The sequence below is a fragment of the Mercenaria mercenaria genome, chromosome 10 (genome assembly GCF_021730395.1).
Source record: "Mercenaria mercenaria strain notata chromosome 10, MADL_Memer_1, whole genome shotgun sequence".
In the NCBI taxonomy this organism is placed as follows: domain Eukaryota; kingdom Metazoa; phylum Mollusca; class Bivalvia; order Venerida; family Veneridae; genus Mercenaria; species Mercenaria mercenaria.
The window spans coordinates 69,924,645-69,946,729 of record NC_069370.1 but is presented as its reverse complement, the minus strand read 5'-3'; the positions used below and the strand labels follow the sequence as shown (position 1 = coordinate 69,946,729).

The following is a 22,085-nucleotide window of genomic DNA, read 5'->3' as shown; positions in this document are numbered from 1 at the left end:
AGAAAGAATGATTTAATACTGGATGATACTTAGTTAAGAACCAGGTTTGCAACAAAATAATGACTGTTGTAGGTTCAAGTTTCAATATCCATCTAAAAGGACAGAAGACTCAATTTTTCATTCATTAGCATACAATTCAGTCTAGGATATACAAACAAGAATCTGGTGAACTGCCAAAGGGCTGCTCGCTTTCCTTCCTTTTCTATGGAAATTTCTTTTTAATAATGTCTATGGTTCAAACCATGATTCACTATCAAGGAATTTGAATTTAAAACTCTACAAATGGGATTTGAAACCTATATCATTATTCAACAACTTTTATGATGAAAAATCTTTTTAAACTCCCATTTTACAACACCACTGAACTATAACCATGCTATTGTTTCGCTTCCTCAAAAGCTCAAAGTTTCTTAACATGCAACCTGATAGAGAAAAAAATGTTTACTACTTTGACCTTCATTTACATTGAAGTAGTACATTTGAATATAGGTAAAAGTCTCTACTACAGAATCTTAAAAATAATATCAATTTACATTTTAAAAGTTTGTTAAATTTCAACAAAGGTATTGTCCTATTTTATTGAACTGTCAAATGCATATTGATTAAATGGGCGGTGCAGAGAATATTTTAATCTTCGGTTGATTTTCGGTACATTCCGTTTTGTATACGGAAAGTAACCAGCAATTAAAATAGTTTATTTTTAAAGCGTGTATACGTATATATGCAAGACACGATAGCTCAGTGGTCATCGTCAATAGCTTGAAACCTGGAGTTTGTAAGATCGATACCGTTCAGTATCTGAGTTTTTTTCCCCACAAATTTCAACAAACACTCTGTACATGTACATTTTTATCCAGTATTTCCTTCATTTTATTTTCACGAGTATTTTTTTTTTTTATTTTTATTTCTTTTATTAATTTCTCATTTACATATATATATATATATTTTTTTTTCTATGTATATTTTTTCACAGTTCATTTCACGACTATACAAATTTCATAAATATGAATTACAACTAGCTAAATTCATCATTCAGTTTCATTCGTGGTGTCAGTACTGCTGTCAGCGAAGTCATATAAATCATATAAATAATTGAAAATGAAAAATAAAAAATGTGCTTGCTAATGGACTCGAACCAGCGATTTCCCGCATTCGAGCCAAATGCTGTAACCACTGAGCCACAGATACCATCGATGAGAGTGTGTTTCACTTACAATACTAATAATGATATTTAGACACTTTACCAAAATTTCTTTCCATAAAACCTAAGTTGGGCCGAATATTAAAATATCGAATGCACAGAGCATGTAATGTATGCATATTTGACAGGTTAAAAAAATAGCACAATAATTAGTGGCAATGACTTATGAAAATACAGTGAGACATTGCTCCACTGCTCAGTTGAGCTTCAGTGACACAAGCACGAAGGCTTAACTGAAGAAATCACATGTTTCCCTGCCACCTTCCTGATATTTCTACAGTTTGATCACTTTAAATGCCTTTGGCTCATCCTATGGTATTTTAGTGTATTGCAGATTATCTTTAAACCTAATAATGCTAAAGCTTTTTAGACATTATTATCAGCTGAATATTCTGACTAGTGATGTCAGTACAAACTCAAAATCTTGATTTGAGGGGAAAATTGCTTAAACTGTTATTTAACCCTTATGCCGGACATGACTGATTCTGCCTTTGCAACCAGTGTAGATCATGATCAGCCTGCACATCCATGCAGTCTGATCATAATCTACACTGTTCCGCCATTTAGTCAGTAGCCTTTTGGTAAGCACCCCTTTTAACAGTTAATGGTACTGTCCAAATTGAAAGACAGACAAGTTCATTATGGAAATTTAGCAGGGGAAGGGTTAAGGGCCTCTTTGAAAAACTAGCTTCTCTGCTTCTCCCGGAATCCCTCATAATATATGGTTGTCTTCCCATAATAAATATGATCTCTTCACATAGTTAGTTAGTCTAGGTAGCATATACATACATAATAAGAACACATGACAAACACAATTTCACTAACATCCACCCTACATACAGGCAGCAGAATACATACTTGTCAATTTTTAAAGGGGGAAGAACCACCTCAATTTCACTGAAAACAGGTCACACAAAATGCACATTCAGATTTTTTCCTTGAGGTGTTTTGGTGTGTTAGTTGCACACGGCTAAATGTACAGGGCCAAGGTTATCAAACTTTGAGCTTGGGACCAGTCGCAAATTCTAGCATCTGACTGGCTGTCTGTCAGCTTGAATTAGAAAATTGACCAATGGCAGAGTTGTATTTTCAGACTGGTCTCCAAACTCAGTTTTATAATCTTGGAACAGGATTATGACAATCTTTTGGAGACAGATAAATAATCAACTATAACTTGTGTTTATTACATTCATTACTGAACTAATGATCAGAGTTAATGATGCACAGTTAGGTCAGTACAGAACTTAGATATTATACTAAAACAAAGACCTGTATGAATAAACAGATCAAGAACATGGAGTGAAATCTTCATGAATCCGGTGTGAACCAATGAGATCTCAAATTATTGATGAAGTATCTTTATTTAGGCTTAATGAGCTTCTATGCATTTGATGATTGGTGAAGATAATAGGTGATTTCACAAGAAAAACTGCCAGTTATTACTGTCTTTGATTTAAAGAACTATAATATTAAAAGTCAACAGGTATAATGACTGTTTTACATTTTTTTCCGATATGTTTTCATGAAATCACTTTTTCCACAAACTTTACATTAGAGAATATTTTTCCAAAGCAACAGGATTTTATCATTTTCAAATTAAATTCTGTCTTGTTTGTCTGGTATAATAATTTTTGACAATTTGTAAGAATAGCAAACTATGTTTTTAAACACCTTACCAAGTCCAGCAGGACAGGAAATTAAAGTGACCCTTAAATCAATGACATTGCTTAAATCAATAGGGACAACACAGGTCATCTTGGGTAGGAAGCCAGACATTAAACTACTGGGCAGGACTTAAAAAAATGAAATCTGAAGCAAACAGCAGTAATAAATTAATGAAAAATGAAAATAACAAAATTTTGGAAAATCTTTGAAAAATAAGTATGTTCTAAAGATATAAAGCTTAACAGTTACTGTTATATTACTTTTCTGTGTGCACTCTATAATGCATGCAATGCCTCTTGTAGCAAGTGCATGTGAACTAAATAACTTGAACTAAACCCATTCTGTATATGCTTTGAAAAATCTTGAACTGTTCTGTACTAACCTAACACAGGATCCTGACAAAATTATCTCATTTTCCTCATTTCTGAAAATGGATTTTTAACAAATATGGATACAAGATTTGCATGAAAAAAAGACTCTCACAACACACATATGGATACAGATTAGAAAACTGTTTTATGTTCAAAGGCCTTTTATTATCATGGTACATCTGTCTCCGAAGAAATATCATAATCTGTACTTCTGCATCATAACATTTGAGCCGCGCCATGAGAAAACCAACATAGTGGGTTTGCGACCAGCATGGATGCAGACCAGCCTGCGCATCCGCGCAGTCTGGTCAGGCTCCATGCTGTTCGCTTTTAAAGCCTATTGGAATTGGAGAAACTGTTTGCAAACAGCATGGAGCCTGACCAGACTGCGCGGATGCGCAGGCTGGTCTGGATCCATGCTGGTCGCAAACCCACTATGTTGGTTTTCTCATGGCGCGGCTCATTTACATAATTATATTGTAAAACTTTTAAATTTTAAATAAACTTGGTACAGAGTATTGTACCTAATATGTATCTTATTATATAAGTCTAGAATGGATATTAATAAATGAATTTGAAATTCAGACCATTAACTTTAAGTTGACAGGTAGACAGTCAGCAATCTAGTAAAACATACAAGAAATAGCAGCATTTTGACCAAAAACTTGATTTTTGCAAGAAAAGGTGCATTTTTTCCAAATTACATATTAGGAAAATTGTTCAATATGTAGATAATACTGTTTAAAATATTTGAAATTTGGAGACTGGTTCTCGGAAATATAGTAATTTTGAGGCAAGAGGTTTGCCGATATTTTGCAGTACAGCTTGTAGTTCTTATTGCTAAAGTCATGCAGTTTCTTAAACATTTGAGCGAATTAAAAGCACACTATGTACAGAAAACTAAGGGTCTAAATTTCTGACTCCAAACATTGACAAATCTTGTGAGATTTGCATAATTGAACAATTTTTTAATTTTTTTATGGCCAAAATAAACAACAACATAATGTTTTGAACAGGACAAGTCCAGATTTGAAAAGCCATTGCTGATTTAAAACCAGAAAAATCTACAAAATATTTCTTACAAGGGAGGTATATAACGCTCAAGTCTTATGTAACTGGAAATAGCGAACTTTATAACAGTACACTGGAAACCCGTTATAACGCTACTAGATATACCGCGGTATTCGTTATAACGCGGTAGGTTCTTGGCTCCGGAATTTTTTTCTTGGGTAAAAAAAAAAATTTTTTTTTTTTTTTTTTTTTTACCCCAGAAAATTCCGAGTCCGCGGATGTTATTTAATTTTATCATAATCAGCATTAAACTAAATGTACCTGTACATTATACTTTAACACCTTTGCCATGACAACTGTGTCAAAAATCAATAATTGTTTGCTGGCTTACTTGTTTGCATATCGCCTTTGTTAAAGTTTGAATACATGTAGACATGTGACAATTAGGCAATCAGTACCGTGTCAGAATTAGATTGTTTGCATAACAAGCGTGTAAAATTGGTCAGTCAACTATCAAACCGTTTAAGTTTGCACCAATTAAGCGGATGACATGAACACTTGAGTGAATAAAAAATCGAACAACAGGCCCAGTTTTGTAATAAAATGCAGCCGCTTTTCATAATCATCATTCTCAGTTCATCGGAATTTGCGAAGATTCGACGCACTGAAACCCATATTGAGAATGTTCTCCCTTTTTAATATCGTATATTAACGACGGCGATTTAACAATTTTCTGTCTTATTTATCGATTTTCTTCATGTATTCAAAATTAAATTTTTTAAGACGGTCCGCGTTTTTTTCTCTTTAAGTTACATAAACCCCAAGTGCAATTGCATTGCGTATGTAATTCTCATGACCGCGCACTCCTCACACAGTGTTATACATGTTTACTTCCGGGATAAACAATTCTAACTTTATTTTAGAATCACGACAAAATGAGAAGATGACACAGCGTTATAATTCTTTTAATGTATTTTTCAGTAGCATTTAAGGTAAATAAATGTCCCGTTTATACGATTCTTATTTCTTATTAACATAAAACAGCGTCCAAAATACATTACCGGTGGGTGGGGTATTGCATTTACCGCTGATACGATCAACCCGCGTTATAAATTTAACCCCACTAGATCCGCGGGTCTCGAACCTTGGACCCCAGCATTATAACGGGGTCCCAGTGTACTGTAAAATCATTCCATTTTGTGGGCAAGAAATTTCATGGTTTTGGAAAACAAACAGCAATTTCGTAGGGAAATAATTCATCAATTTCAACATTTAAACAATGAAATGAAAATTTTACCTGTCAGCTGCATGAGAATAAATTTTGTGGATTGATACCACCAAGAAATCCATGAAAATTAGTCCCCACAAATATTTATGATTTCACAGTCTACAGGAACATAGCTTTTATAATAAGCACGAAGGTTTAAGTGTTATTGTATATATTTATTATTTGTGATATCATTAAAAATTTTGGCCCCTTGAATATACATGTGTAACTTACTCTTTAAATATTATAGTAACTGACTATAATCTGACTTAAAGGGTGACAGATTAAATGGGTTTTTAGCGTGGTGCCACATCAATCTAAAACATGAAAGATGCATTTTCTACTACACAAGCAACATTTTTCCCACTCACCTTATGCAAGCTGTCTCATCAACTGGCTTTAATGGAAAGTAATGAATGAGATTTGGGCAGGGTTTGCCAGCACCTAAGGGAATTTGTAGAACACTGCGAGATCGAACCATGTACCCCTGGCTGCGTGAACCATCTTCCCTCACACAGCTGGAGTTGTGCGGAGACCACTGAGACCATTCGGACACAATACAATCTTGTGGAATGATGCAAGTTTGGCTGCTAACAAGCTGTGACACAGTTGAGCGTAAATATTCTACACAATGCCTGAAAAAAAATCATTATGAAGAAACTGATTTTCAATTTAATATCGCAAACTTTACCCTCAATTAGTCAACTAAATAAACAGACCCTTGCATGTACTTGTTTAATAGCACTTGGACAAACTAAAGACCTGGGTCTATATTCATCTGAAATATTCAATTTGTAAGATGAAACTGCAATTGCTACAGCCTATGCAAATTCAACAATGGCATAGCAAACAAAAAATTTAGCATTTTAAAGTATTATATCATAATTTCAGACTGCATTAGGGCTCAGAGACAATACAAGGATACTGCAGAGTAAGTTCAACAAACATCAGTCAAGCTGTTCACTTTATATCAACTGTTTCCTAGAGTTAATGTTCAGACCTTGAACCTCAGCAAGTACATATTGAGACCTCCATTGAGGTTTGAACCTACTGTAACACAACTGCATTGAATCACCTGATTCTTATAGTACTCTTTTCTCCTTTTTCTTAAAAACTGAGATTTTTACATCATCTTGACTCAGTAACATGTGAATACAAATTGTATAAATGCATAAACGGAGAATTGCTTTTACTCCATTAATATATAGAGATGCAGTTTTGCCATTATATCTGCCTGAAGCGCAGCACACATTTAACAATTTTGTCATTATTTTCATATTTTGTTATAAATTTTGTAAATAGTGAACTTAAAGAAAATTCAAATAAAAGATTTTTCAAATCTAATAAATAAGGAACATTATACTTTTCATTGTTTTTTAAAGTAATAAGCTAAGATTTAACTTTGAGATTGACTTTCTAATTTAAATTGTAGACAGGGCAATGTTCCATTCAGGAAAAAAATACAAAAAACTGCCTGACCATTTATTGGCAAAGAAGGAACAAAACAAGTTTCTGAATCAGAAAGTCTCAATAAGTTAGATTCCTGAACAACCTGAATGTTCTCCTAAGTAAGTAGAGAACAAGTATATGGACTGGGAAGTCTTTGTTTTAATTATGTGACAGAAAACAATTTTGTCAAATGTAGTCAATGAAAATTTTTATTGTTGATCAATTATGATATGTTAATAATTCTCTTAAAATAAGTAAATGTACTAAAACTTCCACTTGTAGCTATTGATGTGCATGAAAAATTATTTCTTCTATTGACAACTCCTAGGCATTGTGTTCATTTTTTCATCTTAATTGGCTAGAATCGACACATTTGATTTTCATTATGCATGAATAATCAGTAATCAAGTATTTTTAGTACCGATTTATCAATGTGGAAATCATGTGTAGGATTCCCAACAATAGTCAAATTTATGCCATTTTTTTGTGCTCAACATCCATGACTGTGAACAAAGTGTTCAGTTAATTGCATAGTACTAGTACAAAAAGGAGAAAACTGATTACTGTTTGTTCTACCAAATCTATAGCATGGTTATTCTCAGAATTCTTGCTTTATGTTTCATAAGATCCTGAAAAAGTTATAGCTTACATCATTCTAAAAGATTCCAGAGGTGTAAGTAGTTAAAGATATCTTCAACAATGTCATTTTTTTGCCAAATAATGTATCTCTGGCCCATGAAAACAATCACTTTTCTTCATTTTTTTTCCAAAAACCAAACAAAAACATTTCTTTTTGTGTTATCATGTTAAGAATTAAATACTAGTTTTGTGCATTTATATAAGTCCCAATGTGGTTTATACCCCTATAAAAGCACAAAAAACATTCTATACCTATATTTACATTTTTACTCTAGCTTAATAGCTATTAAAATAAATGATAAAATTTAATGCTTGACATGAGTATCAGAAAATGAAACTGAGCCAAAAATGCATTTTAGTGGGTTTTTTTTTTTTTGTTGTCCTGATGTTAAAACTGCATGTAACCAAGAAATTTTTAAAACTCTGAAAGCTCCTGTAACTACCCTACGGTTTCTTTAGAATAACAATATATTAATATGAATGACTAGGTAAAAGCCTTGTTACAGAACAGTTGGACCAGACAGTAAGTTAACACAGATTACTGTAACTAACTGAAATACTGCTGAAAAATCACCTTAAACCCATATCAATCAATCAATCAATCAAAAGCCTTAATTTTATCTAAGAATTAATTTCAACTGCCTATAGCTAACCTTTCATCCAATTTGTAGAGTATTTCCTGCTAGAATAAACATTATTCTTTATGGCATTACAAATCACACCTTGGGGAAACTAATGTACAAACATAACAATATTTATGTAAATGAGCTTGACAGTTTTTGCTTTTCCAGAAAATTACAATGTAATGAAATGGAAACGAACACATTAGAGCATGCAATGTTATGTGTATGTGAAAACTGTTTAAATGATGCATGTTAATTTTCCTTTTCAGTACAAGATTTTCTTAATGTTCCTTCTGAATGTTGTAGAACTTTATTATTAAAGAAGAGTTTTATATTTGATAGACATTCTATTCTTCAAGGATGTAGAATCTGGGAGCATTTTTCAAAATGGTTTTAAGCAATGTAGGGATGCACAAAATAATACCCAATGAAAATGCAACTTCGGAACTTTGCGAACAAAATACCAGCATTTTTGTTTAGCCTGCTTGGACTGAGCTTGACACAGGTGTCAGAATGGCTGTTAGTTGTATGTACATTTGTGTATGTGTCATCCAACATTGTCTAAGACAGTCACTTTTACAGGCATTGAGCACCTTGTTTAAATTTGGCATGAAATGTTTACCTCAATGGGATTTGGAGTGTCACATTTAAACCCAGGTTCCTATCACAAAGGTCAAGACTACGGGTCAAAGGCCATGTCATATCTTATACAGGCAATAACTTTAATATGAAAGGAGCAATGTTATTTTCGTTTGTCATAAATGTTTGCCTCAATGAGATTGAGTGTTACTCTCAAACCCCAGGACCCTATATCAAAGGTCTAGGTCTCACTTAGGAGTCAAAAGTTATTTTAGAGTTTCTTTGGGCTGTCTTTGACATACATGGATGAACCTTACTTTTACTTAGTACAAAAGTTTGCCTCAATGAGACTGAGTATCTCTCACAAATTCAAAGGTCAAGGTCACGCTGAGGGATCAAAGGTCACTCAAGAGCTTGTCCAAAACATAACTTAGATATGCATGAAGCAGTCTTATTCATATTTGACATAAAAGTTTGTTTCGATGAGATAGAGTGTTACTTGCACACCACATGCTCCTGTCATGAAAGTTGAGCTCACATTGGGGAGGATCAAAGTAAGTGATCTTTTCATTATTTGGCAGAAATAATTACCTCAATGAAACAAAACACTTGTTCTTATCCCAATGGTTAAGGTCACACTAAGGGGCTAAAGTTCGTGTCCATCTTGTTAGTGCTGTAACTTTGTCTTGTACTGTGTGTGAGTTTTTACTTTTAACTGGCTGAAATGTTCCAGTCATTGAAGTTGCTTGCCAACAAACAACATGCCTGACGTTCTTGCCCTTTGAGCATCAGTATTCTAATATTCAATAATATAGATCTGATATGTGTATTTATTATTAGTATTTGTGTTTGTGTTTACTATAATGTGACTTGTGTGTACATGTGCAAAATTTACCAAAATGGTACTTTCATCATGTATGTGTGCAAAAGTAACATTATGGACCTTTTAATTCCTGTATCTAAGCAAAATTTACCATATTGGAATCTTTGTATTTAAAATCTTTTCAACGTTAAATGGGAACGTAAAGATACTTACTTATATAAAACAATAGATCCATAAGTGTTTATACAATGAATATTTCTCTTTTGATATCCAATTTGAGGGTGAACTTGTCCTCTTATCTTTGAAGTCATATTGTATGGCATACATTCATCCCATACTCCAATCTTGTAAGTATATATATCAGCACAGTTATCACAAGGAAACATTTCAGTAAATGTCGGACACGAAATTCCGCCATTTGCTGGGGGAATAATCAGCTCTCGCGTCCGAGTTTTATTTACAATTCGGCATTTATCACAGTTATTTATATTCCATGAGGAAAACAATGATACAACACAATTTTGTGGACACTTTAAATCGCAGCTCTCTTCCGTGTCCGGTTTCGGTTCAAACTCAGAACACACATTATCGTCCTCCACACGCCCATTTTCTCTCCACACGCATGTAACATTTCTGTAACGGATGCCATGTTTGATGGAACATGTACGGAATTCTGGACGGAGAGTGCAGTCGGACCACACAGTGACGGCCCATCTGAGAGCGTTCTGGTGCTGTTCACACACCTTGAAGCATTCCTGCACATTCTGAAACAAGACACAATACAGTGATATTATTATTATTTGTGGTCGATTAATTTTATTTGATTCCATGGGTGCCTAAATCTACAAAACACTGAAAAATTCAAGTTCCTTTAATTTCATCTTTAAAATATCGAAACCACAAAATCATATTTTTATGGCAACAAATTTAAATGATGTTACAGTTACTATCACTGATTTCATTTGACTGTAAAAAGATATAAGGGGAGCATCAGTTTTCTCATTTAATCAAAAAGGCTCTTTCTTTAGTATAGACTACTACAGTGACTTTCGCCATCTAGTGATTTATTTGAACCAGTTATTCTGTGTATACAAATATACCTGCAGGTAGTATGAGGGGTGTTCGAAAAGTAAATTTACTTAGCAACTGGATCTAGTTTAGCAAACTATGCTCATTTTGTTAAAAAAATTCCTGTTTATTTTGACTTAATGATTTTTGTCTTCTTATTAGCAGCTCCTCAGTACTTCAGCTAAAAAAGGGGGCCAGGTATTCTGAAAAGGACAAACAAGAGGGCCATGATGGCCCTATATCGCTCACCTGAGTTTCTTTGCTTAAGCTTCACTAACAAAAACTAGTTGAGTAGGTCATGGTAAAGATTATTCAAGATAACTACTGAAATCTGTTTCAAAATAAACTGGTGGTTCAAATTTCTTTGCTGTAGCTTCAAAAACAAAAAAGTAGGTCAGTAGTTCAGGGTTAAGAATATTAAAGATGAGTACTGAAATCAGTATCAAAAGTTATAAACATGGTCCATTATTTAATCTCTATGCTGTACCTTCAAAAACAAGAAAGTAGGTCAGTATGTCATGATTAAGACAATTGAAGATAAATATTGAAATCTGTATCAAACATAATGCTTGTGGTCCAAATTTCTTTGCCACTGCTTCAAATTAGTCTATGTAAAACAAGAGATCACCCAGGTGTGGCCTGTATTGACCCCAGGGTCATGATTTAAACAATCTTGGTAGAGAACCACTAGAGCATAACACATACTAAATATCTAAGCTCTGGGCCTTATGGTTTAAGACAAGATTTTTTAAATGGTTTTTTCCCTGTCTATGTAAACCATGTGACCCCCTGGGTGGGGCCATATTTAACCCTAGGGGGATACTTTGAACAATCTTTGTAGAGCACCACTAGATGATGCTACATACCAAATATGACCTGTGGTTTTGGACATGAAGATTTTTAAAGATTTTCGTTTCGGATGCCATAGCAACCAGAGTTCTGTATGGAATTCAATTCTTTGAACAATATTTAAAGAAGACCATCCAAGGAACATCCCTGTGAAGTTTCATCAAAACTGGCCTATTGGTTAAGGAGATGATGTTGTTTAAAGGAAAGTGTGGATGGACAGATGCCGGACGGTGAGCGATCACAATAGCTCACCCTGAGCACTTTGTGTTCAGGTGAGCTAAAATGTCCATTAAAAAATTCTACGATGTTAAAGATTTTATAATTGTTTAATCAAATTCCTTTCAGAACATCTTTTTTCCTGTGAAAATGTTGATGTTTGGAGTGCTTATTATTTTACTTCCTGCATTGATTTGTATTTCAGTATTATCAGTTTAATATTAGTAAGCACTTAATTTTCACGGTTTACAAACTTCAGTTTCCAAAGAATTTCAAAAATCTGAATTAACAGTTTTCTTTTTAAGATAATGTCATTATGACATTTTTTTTCATTCCAAAAGTTTTTTTTAACCAAAATTCCTCCTCTGGTTTTCAGATCTTTCTATTCTACAAAATATCTACATTTAAGAGTCCATGACAATGTCAGCATTGAGTTGGTTATACTGACAATTCTAAAAATAAAATCCAGATAAATTTGCAGAGAAACAATTACAGAATTCCACTTTCGGTTGTTAAATTATGGAGTTCAGCTACTTGTTATAGCTATTCGAAGGGCCTGGCAAATAAAACTAGCTTTTATTGCTAGTGGATATGACAGTACCTGTTTTTATTTTTATGATTTGATTCTGGTGAAATTTGTTCTAAATATATCTTAAATGTCAACCCTTGCAATTGTGTTCCAAACCTTTATCTGACTTAAAAGGTGAACAAATGTAGACCCTTGAACAGCCTAATAACTTCAGGAAACATATGGTGCAATGCATTCACATGCAAAAGATTAGCAGTAAGCCTCCTTTAATGATTATATAGTGTTCATTCAACAAACAATTTCATACTACTGTTGTTTGGAACTGTAGAACAGTAATGAAACCCACTAATGTCAAACTGGCATAAAATGCTTTATAAGAAAAGACAATGATGGTTTTAAGTTTGGCAAGTGAAGTTTTCAGTTACCTTTGGTTTGGCAAGTGAAGGTTTCAATTATCTCTGGTTTAGGCATGTGAAGATTTTGTCACCTTTGGTTTAGGCAAATGGAGGGTTTTGCTAAATTTTGTTTTGGAAAGTGGACGTTTTAGTTAACATGGGTTTAGGCAAGTGGATGTTTTAGTTACCTTTAGTTTAGGCAAGCGAAATTTGGTTATTTTGGTTTAGGCAAATGGAGGTTTTAGTTACACATGGTTTAGGCAAGTGGAGGATTTAGTTACATTTGGTTTAGGCAAGTGAAGGTTTTAGTTACACATCATGCCCCGGCAAAATGGAATTCATGAAATCATGAATTTTTCATCACCATTATGAATTATTCATGAACTGTTCTGGATCACTTCATAATCTGACTTCATGAAGTTTTATGCATGAAGTGTCATTTGATCTACTTCATGAAGACATCAAGAATTATTGACAGATTCATGAAATCCTTGAAATATTCATGAACTTGTTTAAGAATGAATCAAGATTTTTTCACGAATGTCAAAATTATATAGAATTCAAGAAATATTCTTGAAAAACATGATGAACATTTTATGAGCAGTTTAAGAATATTAAATTCTTAAAACATTCTTGATGTGTTCTTAAGAAAAAATCATCTATGATTCATTGAAAGTACTAAAATTCAAAACCTTTTTCTAGTTCAGTACCAGTTCTTGAACCCAATTAGGAGTTTCTGAACTGATCATTCATTAAACATAAAACTTAGGTTTTCCTTTTACAGTAAATGAATAAGTTCATGAACTGTTCATGAATGTTCATGAACATTAAATTCATAATGTCACGTGATCAGTTTCCATTATTTTGTTGCATGCTGGGAAACTTTTTGCACATGTGATTCAACAATATTTGAGAAGTTTGTGCAGCAAATGAGAAGGAAATATTTATCATATTACAGTAAGGAATGGTTTAAAAGGAACATGAGTATACTGAATATCAAATAAGTAATTATGGTGTTGTCATAAATTGTTCATTTTAACAAGAGCTGTCTCCGTAGGATGACACATGCCCCCGATGGCACTTTGAATGAATAGTTATGGCCGATGTTAGAGTTTAGGACCTTTGACCTACGGAGCTGGGTCTTGCGCGCGACACATCGTCTTACTGTGTCACACATTCATGCATAATTATTTTAAAATCCATGCATGAATGACAAAGATATGGACCGGACATGCCCATCAATGCACTATCATGAAAAATGATCTTTAATGTCTAAGTGTGACCTTGACCTTTGAGCTACAGACCTGGGTCTTGCGTGTGACACATCGTCTTATTGTGGTACACATTCATGCCAAGTTATTTGAAAATCCATCCATCGATGACAAAGATATGGACCGGACACGCCCATCAATGCACTATCCTTTAACGTCTAAGTGTGACTTTGACCTTTGAGCTACGGACCTGGGTCTTGCGCACTGCACGTCGTCTTACTGTGGTACACATTCATGCCAAGTTATTTGAAAATCCATCCATCGATGACAAAGATATGGACCGGACACGCCCATCAATGCACTATCCTTTAACGTCTAAGTGTGACCTTGACCTTTGAGCTACGGACCCGGGTCTTGCACACTGCACGTCATCTTACTGTGGTACATATTCATGCCAAGTTATTTGAAAATCCATCCATCGACGACAAAGATATGGACCGGACACGCCCATCAATGAACTATCCTTTAACGTCTAAGTGTGACCTTGACCTTTGAGCTACGGACCTGGGTCTTGCGCACTGCACGTCGTCTTACTGTGGTACACATTCATGCCAAGATATTTGAAAATCCATCCACCAATGACAAAGATATGGACCGGACACGCCCATCAATGCACTATCCTTTAACGTCTAAGTGTGACCTTGACCTTTGAGCTACGGACCCGGGTCTTGCACACTGCACGTCGTCTTACTGTGGTACACATTCATGCCAAGATATTTGAAAATCCATCCATCGATGACAAAGATATGGACTGGACACGGAAATTGCAGACAGACCGACAGACTGACAGACCGACAGACAGACAGACGGTTCAAAAACTATATGCCTCCCTTCGGGGGCATAAAAAATATAAAATCCTTTTAAAATGTCACATGTTTTCACGACCCTGAAATAAAGCTAGTATCTAATCTGAATGTCAATCTTGAGATTAAAGTAAATTATACCATTTTGTATTTTATACAGCAATAATTATTGTTTACTTCTTATCATGCTCCAAATCCCACTTTAGTTTACTGTTTGACTCCACATGTCATTTGTTGAGGGTGGAAAATGTCATTGTCTCAGTGACTCAGCAGAGACTAAAACAATCTCTAGCCACTAACTGAACAACTCTTAAACTAACCTACAGGAATTTTTCTTGTATCAATTTAAGCTATACCGATATTGTTTAAAGAATTCCATTACATGCAGATCCCTCAGGTTTCATAGTGTTACACTCCTACCAGGTTACCTTGACAAGTTCATGAAACTTGTTTTGTTTTTTTTTACAAAAATTGTTCATGAATAAATATTCATGGAAATCAAAACTTATGTTTCATGAATTTCAATACATTATCTCGGCTCTTAATACCAAGTTCACGGATACTACTTAATTGGTACAGGTATTATTTAGTAACTGAAAACATGATGGATTACTGTATCATTTAAGGCAAAGAAGTCCTTTTATAATGTTTTGTATTGTTCATGAAATATTCAAGAAAAGCACAAAATGTCTTCATGAAGTTATGAGAACATTTGTTCTTGAAGTGTTCATGGAAAAAACATGAAGTGCAAATGAGACATTGAAATAAAGAACAAAATAATGCATGAATTCTTCATGAAGTAATTTTTTCAGGAATATTTTCATGAATTCTTCATGAAAATTAATAAATACAAATTTCATGAATTCTTCATGAACAAAGGCTATGCTTAATTTCATGCATTTTTAATGCATTTACCACTTCATGAATAATTCATGAATCTGTTTTCATGAGCTGCTGATGCATTTGTCACATTTGCACTTCATGTTTTTGTCATGAAGACTTCATGAAGTCTCCTCATGAAGAAGTCATGAATGCTTCATGAAGTATGACTAAACATTTGACAGGGGCGGTTTAGGCAAGTGGAGGTTTTAGTTACATTTGGTTTAGGAAAGCTTCTAATTACCTTTGTGAATTTAGTTTTTAGTTACCTTTGGTTTGAGCAAGTGAAGTTTTTAGTTACCTTTGGTTTAGGCAAGTAAAGTTTTTAGTTACTTTTGGTTTAGGCAAGTTAGGTTTTTAGTTTACCTTTGGTTTAGGCAAGTGTGAGCACATGCTTGCATCATATTCATTGTACTTGTACTCGCCTGCCTCCCCACAATACACAGATCTAAACTGAGATCCTCCCTTCCCACAGCTGTAGTGTTGGCACTCCATCCATAAACCTGAAATGGTAACAGTACAAGTATTGAAATAGGAAAGATTACCATTTAGTAATAACATTGATTAGAAAACTTTGAAAGAAAAAATATTTCCCATTTACACAATCTGTCATACAGGTAGTATCATTTCATAGCAAAGACCTTTCCAGGGCCGAGTTTCTGAGACCTTAACCTCTAGATTACCACTCCCATTACACAACCTGGTTTAAAATTCTAAAATTTTGATGCAATGTGGAAGTATTCCATTTAACAACAAAACTGGAATTGATCCAGAAAATTCGCTTGAAGCTTATATTATCTTGTGCAAGAATTGTCCTGACTGCTCCAAGAAAGTTAAGTGATACTTTCTCAATTTACGAACTTCTAATTTGTCTGCGACAAGAACTGTGACCTTCCTTTTTTGCCTTAAGTCATGAAACAAATGATAAGCGCCAATGTGGTGTTGCCAGATTAATTTCTGCCAAGAAACTGAATACAGTGCTTAATGCTGGTAATGCTTTACAAAAGACAGTAATATTAAAGAGCTGTTACATTTAACAGACTGGTCATTGCTAAAAGAACAGATTGATCTTGGATGTAAATTTAAGATCTCAGATCTCTTAAGCAGAATGGTCATGGAGCTCTGTCAACAGACTTATATTGGCTGTAACATTAAAGACCTCTAACAAAAAACTGGTTTTGTCAGTTAAAATTAGAGCTTTTACAAAAGACTGGCCATAGTAATTTAAACTTACTAGCTGTTACAACAGACTGGTTGTGATGGTAAAATTAAAGACCTTTTACAACAGACTGGTCATTATAAAGTAATTATCCTTTAGCTGCACTTTCTGCTCAGAACAGGCTGGTTGTGACAGTGGAATCAAAGATCTGTTACCACAGTCTGGTCATTGTAATTTAAGTTTGCTGTCACAGTCTGTTGTAAGAGCTCTTAAATTTTAAGAGGATCTTGCAACAGACTAGTCACAGCAGTAAATACCACTATGTTTTTAATCTTTTTACGATTATAATTCTTTCTGTTTTCTTTCTCATTTTTGTACATTATTATAAACTATGCAAAATATCTGTGATAAACTTTATAGAGAAAGTATTCTTGATCAGAAAATCTTAAATATAAAGACTTATTGTATGTATAATGTACATTCTTCAAACAAACTTAATAGAATGTTCCGTTGTACAGATATTAAACATGATATAAAGACAGTTATGTCATTACATTTGTTTACTGTTATTACCATTTTTTATTGAGGGAAGTTTGACATTTTTTGTGTAAAGAAAGATCTCTGAATGCTAAATATCAAACATCACAAGGCTGGACTATCACAATTTAAAACTATCATTTTGCCACAGAATTTGAAATGCAGATACTCCTACAACTTCATTTGAACAAGGAACAGCAATGCTGTGTAAATAAGGAACACAAATGTTGTGCAGTCTCCTGGAAGCTACATCCATACATTGATTCATCATGCAATGCATGTTTCTCTTCAAACAAACTATCACATAACAATTATTAACTTAAAATCATCATTATGTTTAATCAATGCAACAATTATCAAACATTATTGGTTGTAAAGTTGCATTTCATACTGCCATTAACGCAAAGGTTACATTTTACTTCAAAGAGGTAAAAATCTTTGAAGATATTGACAGAAAAACCTGATATTCATTTTTTGTCTATCACCCTAGGTGCTAACAGCATACCTGATTTCATTTACTTCTATCATAGGACAGCAGGTGGTTTTGATGCTTTGCAATATAGTAAACCATATTTGATTAACTCCGCATCTATCCCAGCATGCAGCACAATGCATATCCTAGATAAAGTGTTTCCTCAGCCTTTTTCAAATGGAATGCAAAGTCTGTTCTTTTACTGCTAACAGCTCAGCCTTCAATCAAGTCCTGCAACTCTAACTTTATGGGATAAAATTTGGGTTTGCTCTTAAAACATGATCCCAGCAGTATAATGTATGACAAATGTTTCAACAGTATCACAATTCAAAATTCAAACATACAGTACTGTCTTCAGTCAGGCCTCATGTTGGACAATCAAACATACAATACTGTCTTCAGTCAGTCCTCATGCTGAACACTGAAATATACAATACTGTCTTCAGTCAGTCCTCATGTTGAACATTCAAACATGCAATACTGTCTTCAGTCAGTCCTCATGCTGAACATTCAAACATACTCAGTCCTCATGTTGAACATTCAAATATGCAATACTGTCTTCAGTCAGTCCTCATGTTGAACATTCAAACATACAATAATGTCTTCAGTCAGTCCTCAAGTTGAACATTCAACCATACAATAATGTTTTCAGTCAGTCCTCATGTTGAACATTCAAATATACAATACTGTCTTCACAGTCAGTCCTCATGTTGAACATTTAAATATACAGTACTGTCTTCAGTCAGTCCTCATGTTGAACATGCAGTCCTCATGGTGAACATTCAAATATACAATACTGTTTTCAGTCAGTCCGCATGTTTAACATTTAAATATACAGTACTGTCTATCAATCAGTCCTCATGTTGAACATTTAAATATACAGTTCTGTCTTCAGTCAGTCCTCATGTTGAACATGCAGTCCTCATGGTGAACATTCAAATATACAATACTGTTTTCAGTCAGTCCGCATGCTTAACATTTAAATATACAGTACTGTCTTCAGTCAGTCCTCATGTTGAACATGCAGTCCTCATGGTGAACATTCAAACATACAGTACTGTTTTCAGTCAGTCCTCATGTTGAACATTCAAATATACAGTACTGTCTCCAAACAGTCCTCATGTTGAACATGCAGTCCTCATGGTGAACATTCAAACTTCAGTCAGTCCTCATGCTGAACATTCAAACATACTCAGTCCTCATGTTGAACATTCAAATATACAATACTGTCTTCAGTCAGTCCTCATGTTGAACATTGAAACATACTCAGTCCTCATGTTGAACACTGAAACATACAATACTGTCTATCAATCAGTCCTCATGGTGAACATTCAAATATATGATACTGACTTCAGTCAGTCCTCATGCTGTACATTCAAGCATACATTAATGTCTTCAGTCAGTCCTCATGTTGAATATTCAAACATACAATAATGTCTTCAGTCAGTCCTCGTGTTGAATATTCAAACATACAATTATGTCTTCAGTCAGCTCTCATGTTGAATATTCAAACATACAATAATGTCTTCAGTCAGCCCTCATGTTGAATATTCAAACACACAATAATGTCTTCAGTCAGTCCTCATCTTAGTCAACCAGTCCTCATGTTGAACATTCAAACATACTTTTGACTTTTCGGCCAGTCTTCATGTGGAAGATTCAAACATTCAATTATGTCTTCAGTCAGTCCTTATGCTAATTAACATTCAAACATACAACACTGATTTCAGACAGTCCTCATTTTAAATCAAGCAAACAAAATTGTCTTCTCTCAGTCCTCATCTTCAACATTCAGTCCTCATGCTGAACATTCAAACATAAAACACTCTTCGGTCAGCCCTCATGCTGGACATTCAAACATGAAATAAAGTCTCCAGTCAGTCCTCATATTGTTATTCTGTCCTCGGGCTGAACATTCAAACACACAACACTGTCTTCAGACAGTCCTGATGTTGTGCATTTGGTCCTAATGTTGATCATTCAAGCATGAAACACTGTCTTCAGTCAGTACTCTTGCTGAACTTTCAAACGTAGAACCTCCTGGTTGGATGTCTTCATTTTTACCTACTGAGTTTACCCACAAGCATTCTGCTAATACTGGCCATATCTTTAATGGCTGAAAAATGACAGAGCCAGATGTCCATGCTGTCATAAAATACCACATGGCCAAATAAAACTTGCCTTGTATGTAGCAAAATAGGGCTATATTTATTATTTTTTGTCCTGGAATGTTCATGGATGAATTTTATCATATAAAAAACATTATTGACCAAACAAATGAGCCAAATGCCTATGGGCAATTTTCTTATAAACATTCATCTGCAAAAGAATATCCTGTGCTTACATTATAATCTTCCAGGGATTTCGTCTGAACATTTCAGAGTAAATTTGTTCAACATACCCAGGAATAGGCTTTTCATTATTGCTAAATCTAATTTTGGTTGTTGTAGACAAATGAGGAAGAAAATTGTGGTAGTTTTCTCTGACAAAACAAACAAAATAAGAATGGATTAGTTGACAACAATCACTGAGATAAATGTTTTTACACAACAATGCAAAACCAAGGTTATCTATCACTGAATTTTTATAAAGTTACACTGATTTTGCACCAAGTGTGGTTGAAGTAAGACAATTGTCTGAATGAAGTTTCCGTTCTCTTGAAGAAGCCATTTCACAGTTAGACAAAGACCACTGACTTCATCAGAAGACAATCGCAGCAATTTTCCAAACTAATGAGGTCCTTTACATAAGCTTTTGAAAGCATTTTCTCTTTAGCGACTGTCTGAAAAACATAGCTGAAACTGCATAGAGGTTCAACAGTAAATTTCATTTTTTTTAGAAGGAAGATGGGAAATACAGCAATGCCACAAATCAAGGTTTTCAACATCTGACAAAGGGAAGTTCTGTCTGACCTTGATCTCAACAGTCAAAACAAGCGGGAATGATGGCCCTATATCGCTCACCTGAGTTTAGATGCTTGCTTAAAAAATTTCTTTGCTTAAGCTTCACTAACAAAAACTAGGTGAGTAGGTCATGGCAAAGATTATTCAAGATAACTACTGAAATCTGTTTAAAGATTAAACTGGTGGTCCAAATTTCTTTTCTGTAGCTTCAAAAACAAAAATGTAGGTCAGTTCTTCAAGGTTAAGAATATTAAAGATGAGTACTGAAATCAGTATCAAAAGTTATAAAAGTGGTCCAAATTTCTATGCTGTACCTTCAAAAACAAGAATGTAGGTCAGTAGGTCAAGATTAAGAAAATTCAAGATGAATATTCCAATCTGTATCAAACATTACGCTTGTGGTCCAAATTTCTTTGTCACCGCTTCAAAAACAAATAAGTCTATGTAAAACAAGGGACCACCTGGGTGTGGCTTATACAGACCCCAGGGTCATGATTTGAACAATCTTGGTAGAGAACCAACAGAGCATAACACATACTAAATATCTGAGCTCTGAGCCTTATGGTTTGAAAAGAATGTTCAAGGTTTTTCCCTGTACAGTCTATTTAAACCATGTGCCCCCCTAGGGCGAAGCCACATATAATTTGAACAATCTTGGTAGATGACCACTAGATGATGCTACATACAAAATATCAAAGACCTTGGCCCTGTGGTTTGGGACAAGAAGATTCTTAAAGTTTTTCCTTTTGATTGCCATTGCAACCAAAGTTCTGTAAGGAATTCAATTTTTGGAACAATTTTTAAAGAAGACCATCCATTTGGAACATCCCTGTGAAGTTTCATCAAAATTGGCCTGGTGGTTTAGGAGGAGATGTTGTTTAAATGAAAGTGTGGATAGATGGATGATGGACAGACAGACGCCAGATGATGAGCGATCACAATAGCTCACACAGAGCACTTTGTGCTCAGGTGAGCTAACTAGGTGTAGATGTTCACTTACTATAAATCAATTTTGTTACAAGAGTAACTGAGGGGAAATTATTTCTCTCTTTTTAGTTAGTGACCTTGACCTTAACTATAGCAACCCTAATTATAATTCCAAGCTAGGGTCTCCATGTAAGTTTGCTATCTTGCAACTTTGCAACCTTGGTGACAACAGGTCATTCCAAACACTAATTTTTGCTAGAACTAAACAGCCCTATCTATACAAAAGTAAAACACCCCTGGCTAAGATTCAATACATAACAAGAAGAAGCAAGGAGGACCATGTAAAAAATCAACCCCTAAGATTCATTTAAACCCATTTTACATTGACATTTCATCTAATTACAACCAAAAACACAATAGGATTCATCTCCTGACCATAGAAAGCTATT

The 22,085-nt window shown here is 34.4% G+C and overlaps 1 protein-coding gene across 8 annotated transcripts in view; it reads right to left on the bottom strand.

Moving 5' to 3' along the window:
- The window catches only part of LOC123560653 (thrombospondin type-1 domain-containing protein 7A-like), a 443,009-nt gene that overhangs the window by 137,380 nt on the left and 283,544 nt on the right, over window positions 1–22,085 (bottom strand). For 7 of the 8 annotated variants that reach the window (XM_053553308.1, XM_053553307.1, XM_053553309.1 and 4 more), the window contains 4 exons: window positions 16,005–16,141; window positions 9,842–10,392; window positions 5,887–6,150; window positions 2,060–2,098 (listed from right to left, as the gene is read on the bottom strand). In XM_053553308.1, the coding sequence (XP_053409283.1) occupies window positions 2,060–2,098; window positions 5,887–6,150; window positions 9,842–10,392; window positions 16,005–16,141 (991 nt within the window). The remainder of the gene's footprint in view (window positions 1–2,059; window positions 2,099–5,886; window positions 6,151–9,841; window positions 10,393–16,004; window positions 16,142–22,085) is intronic. The other variant, XM_053553306.1, reaches the window with a different exon arrangement.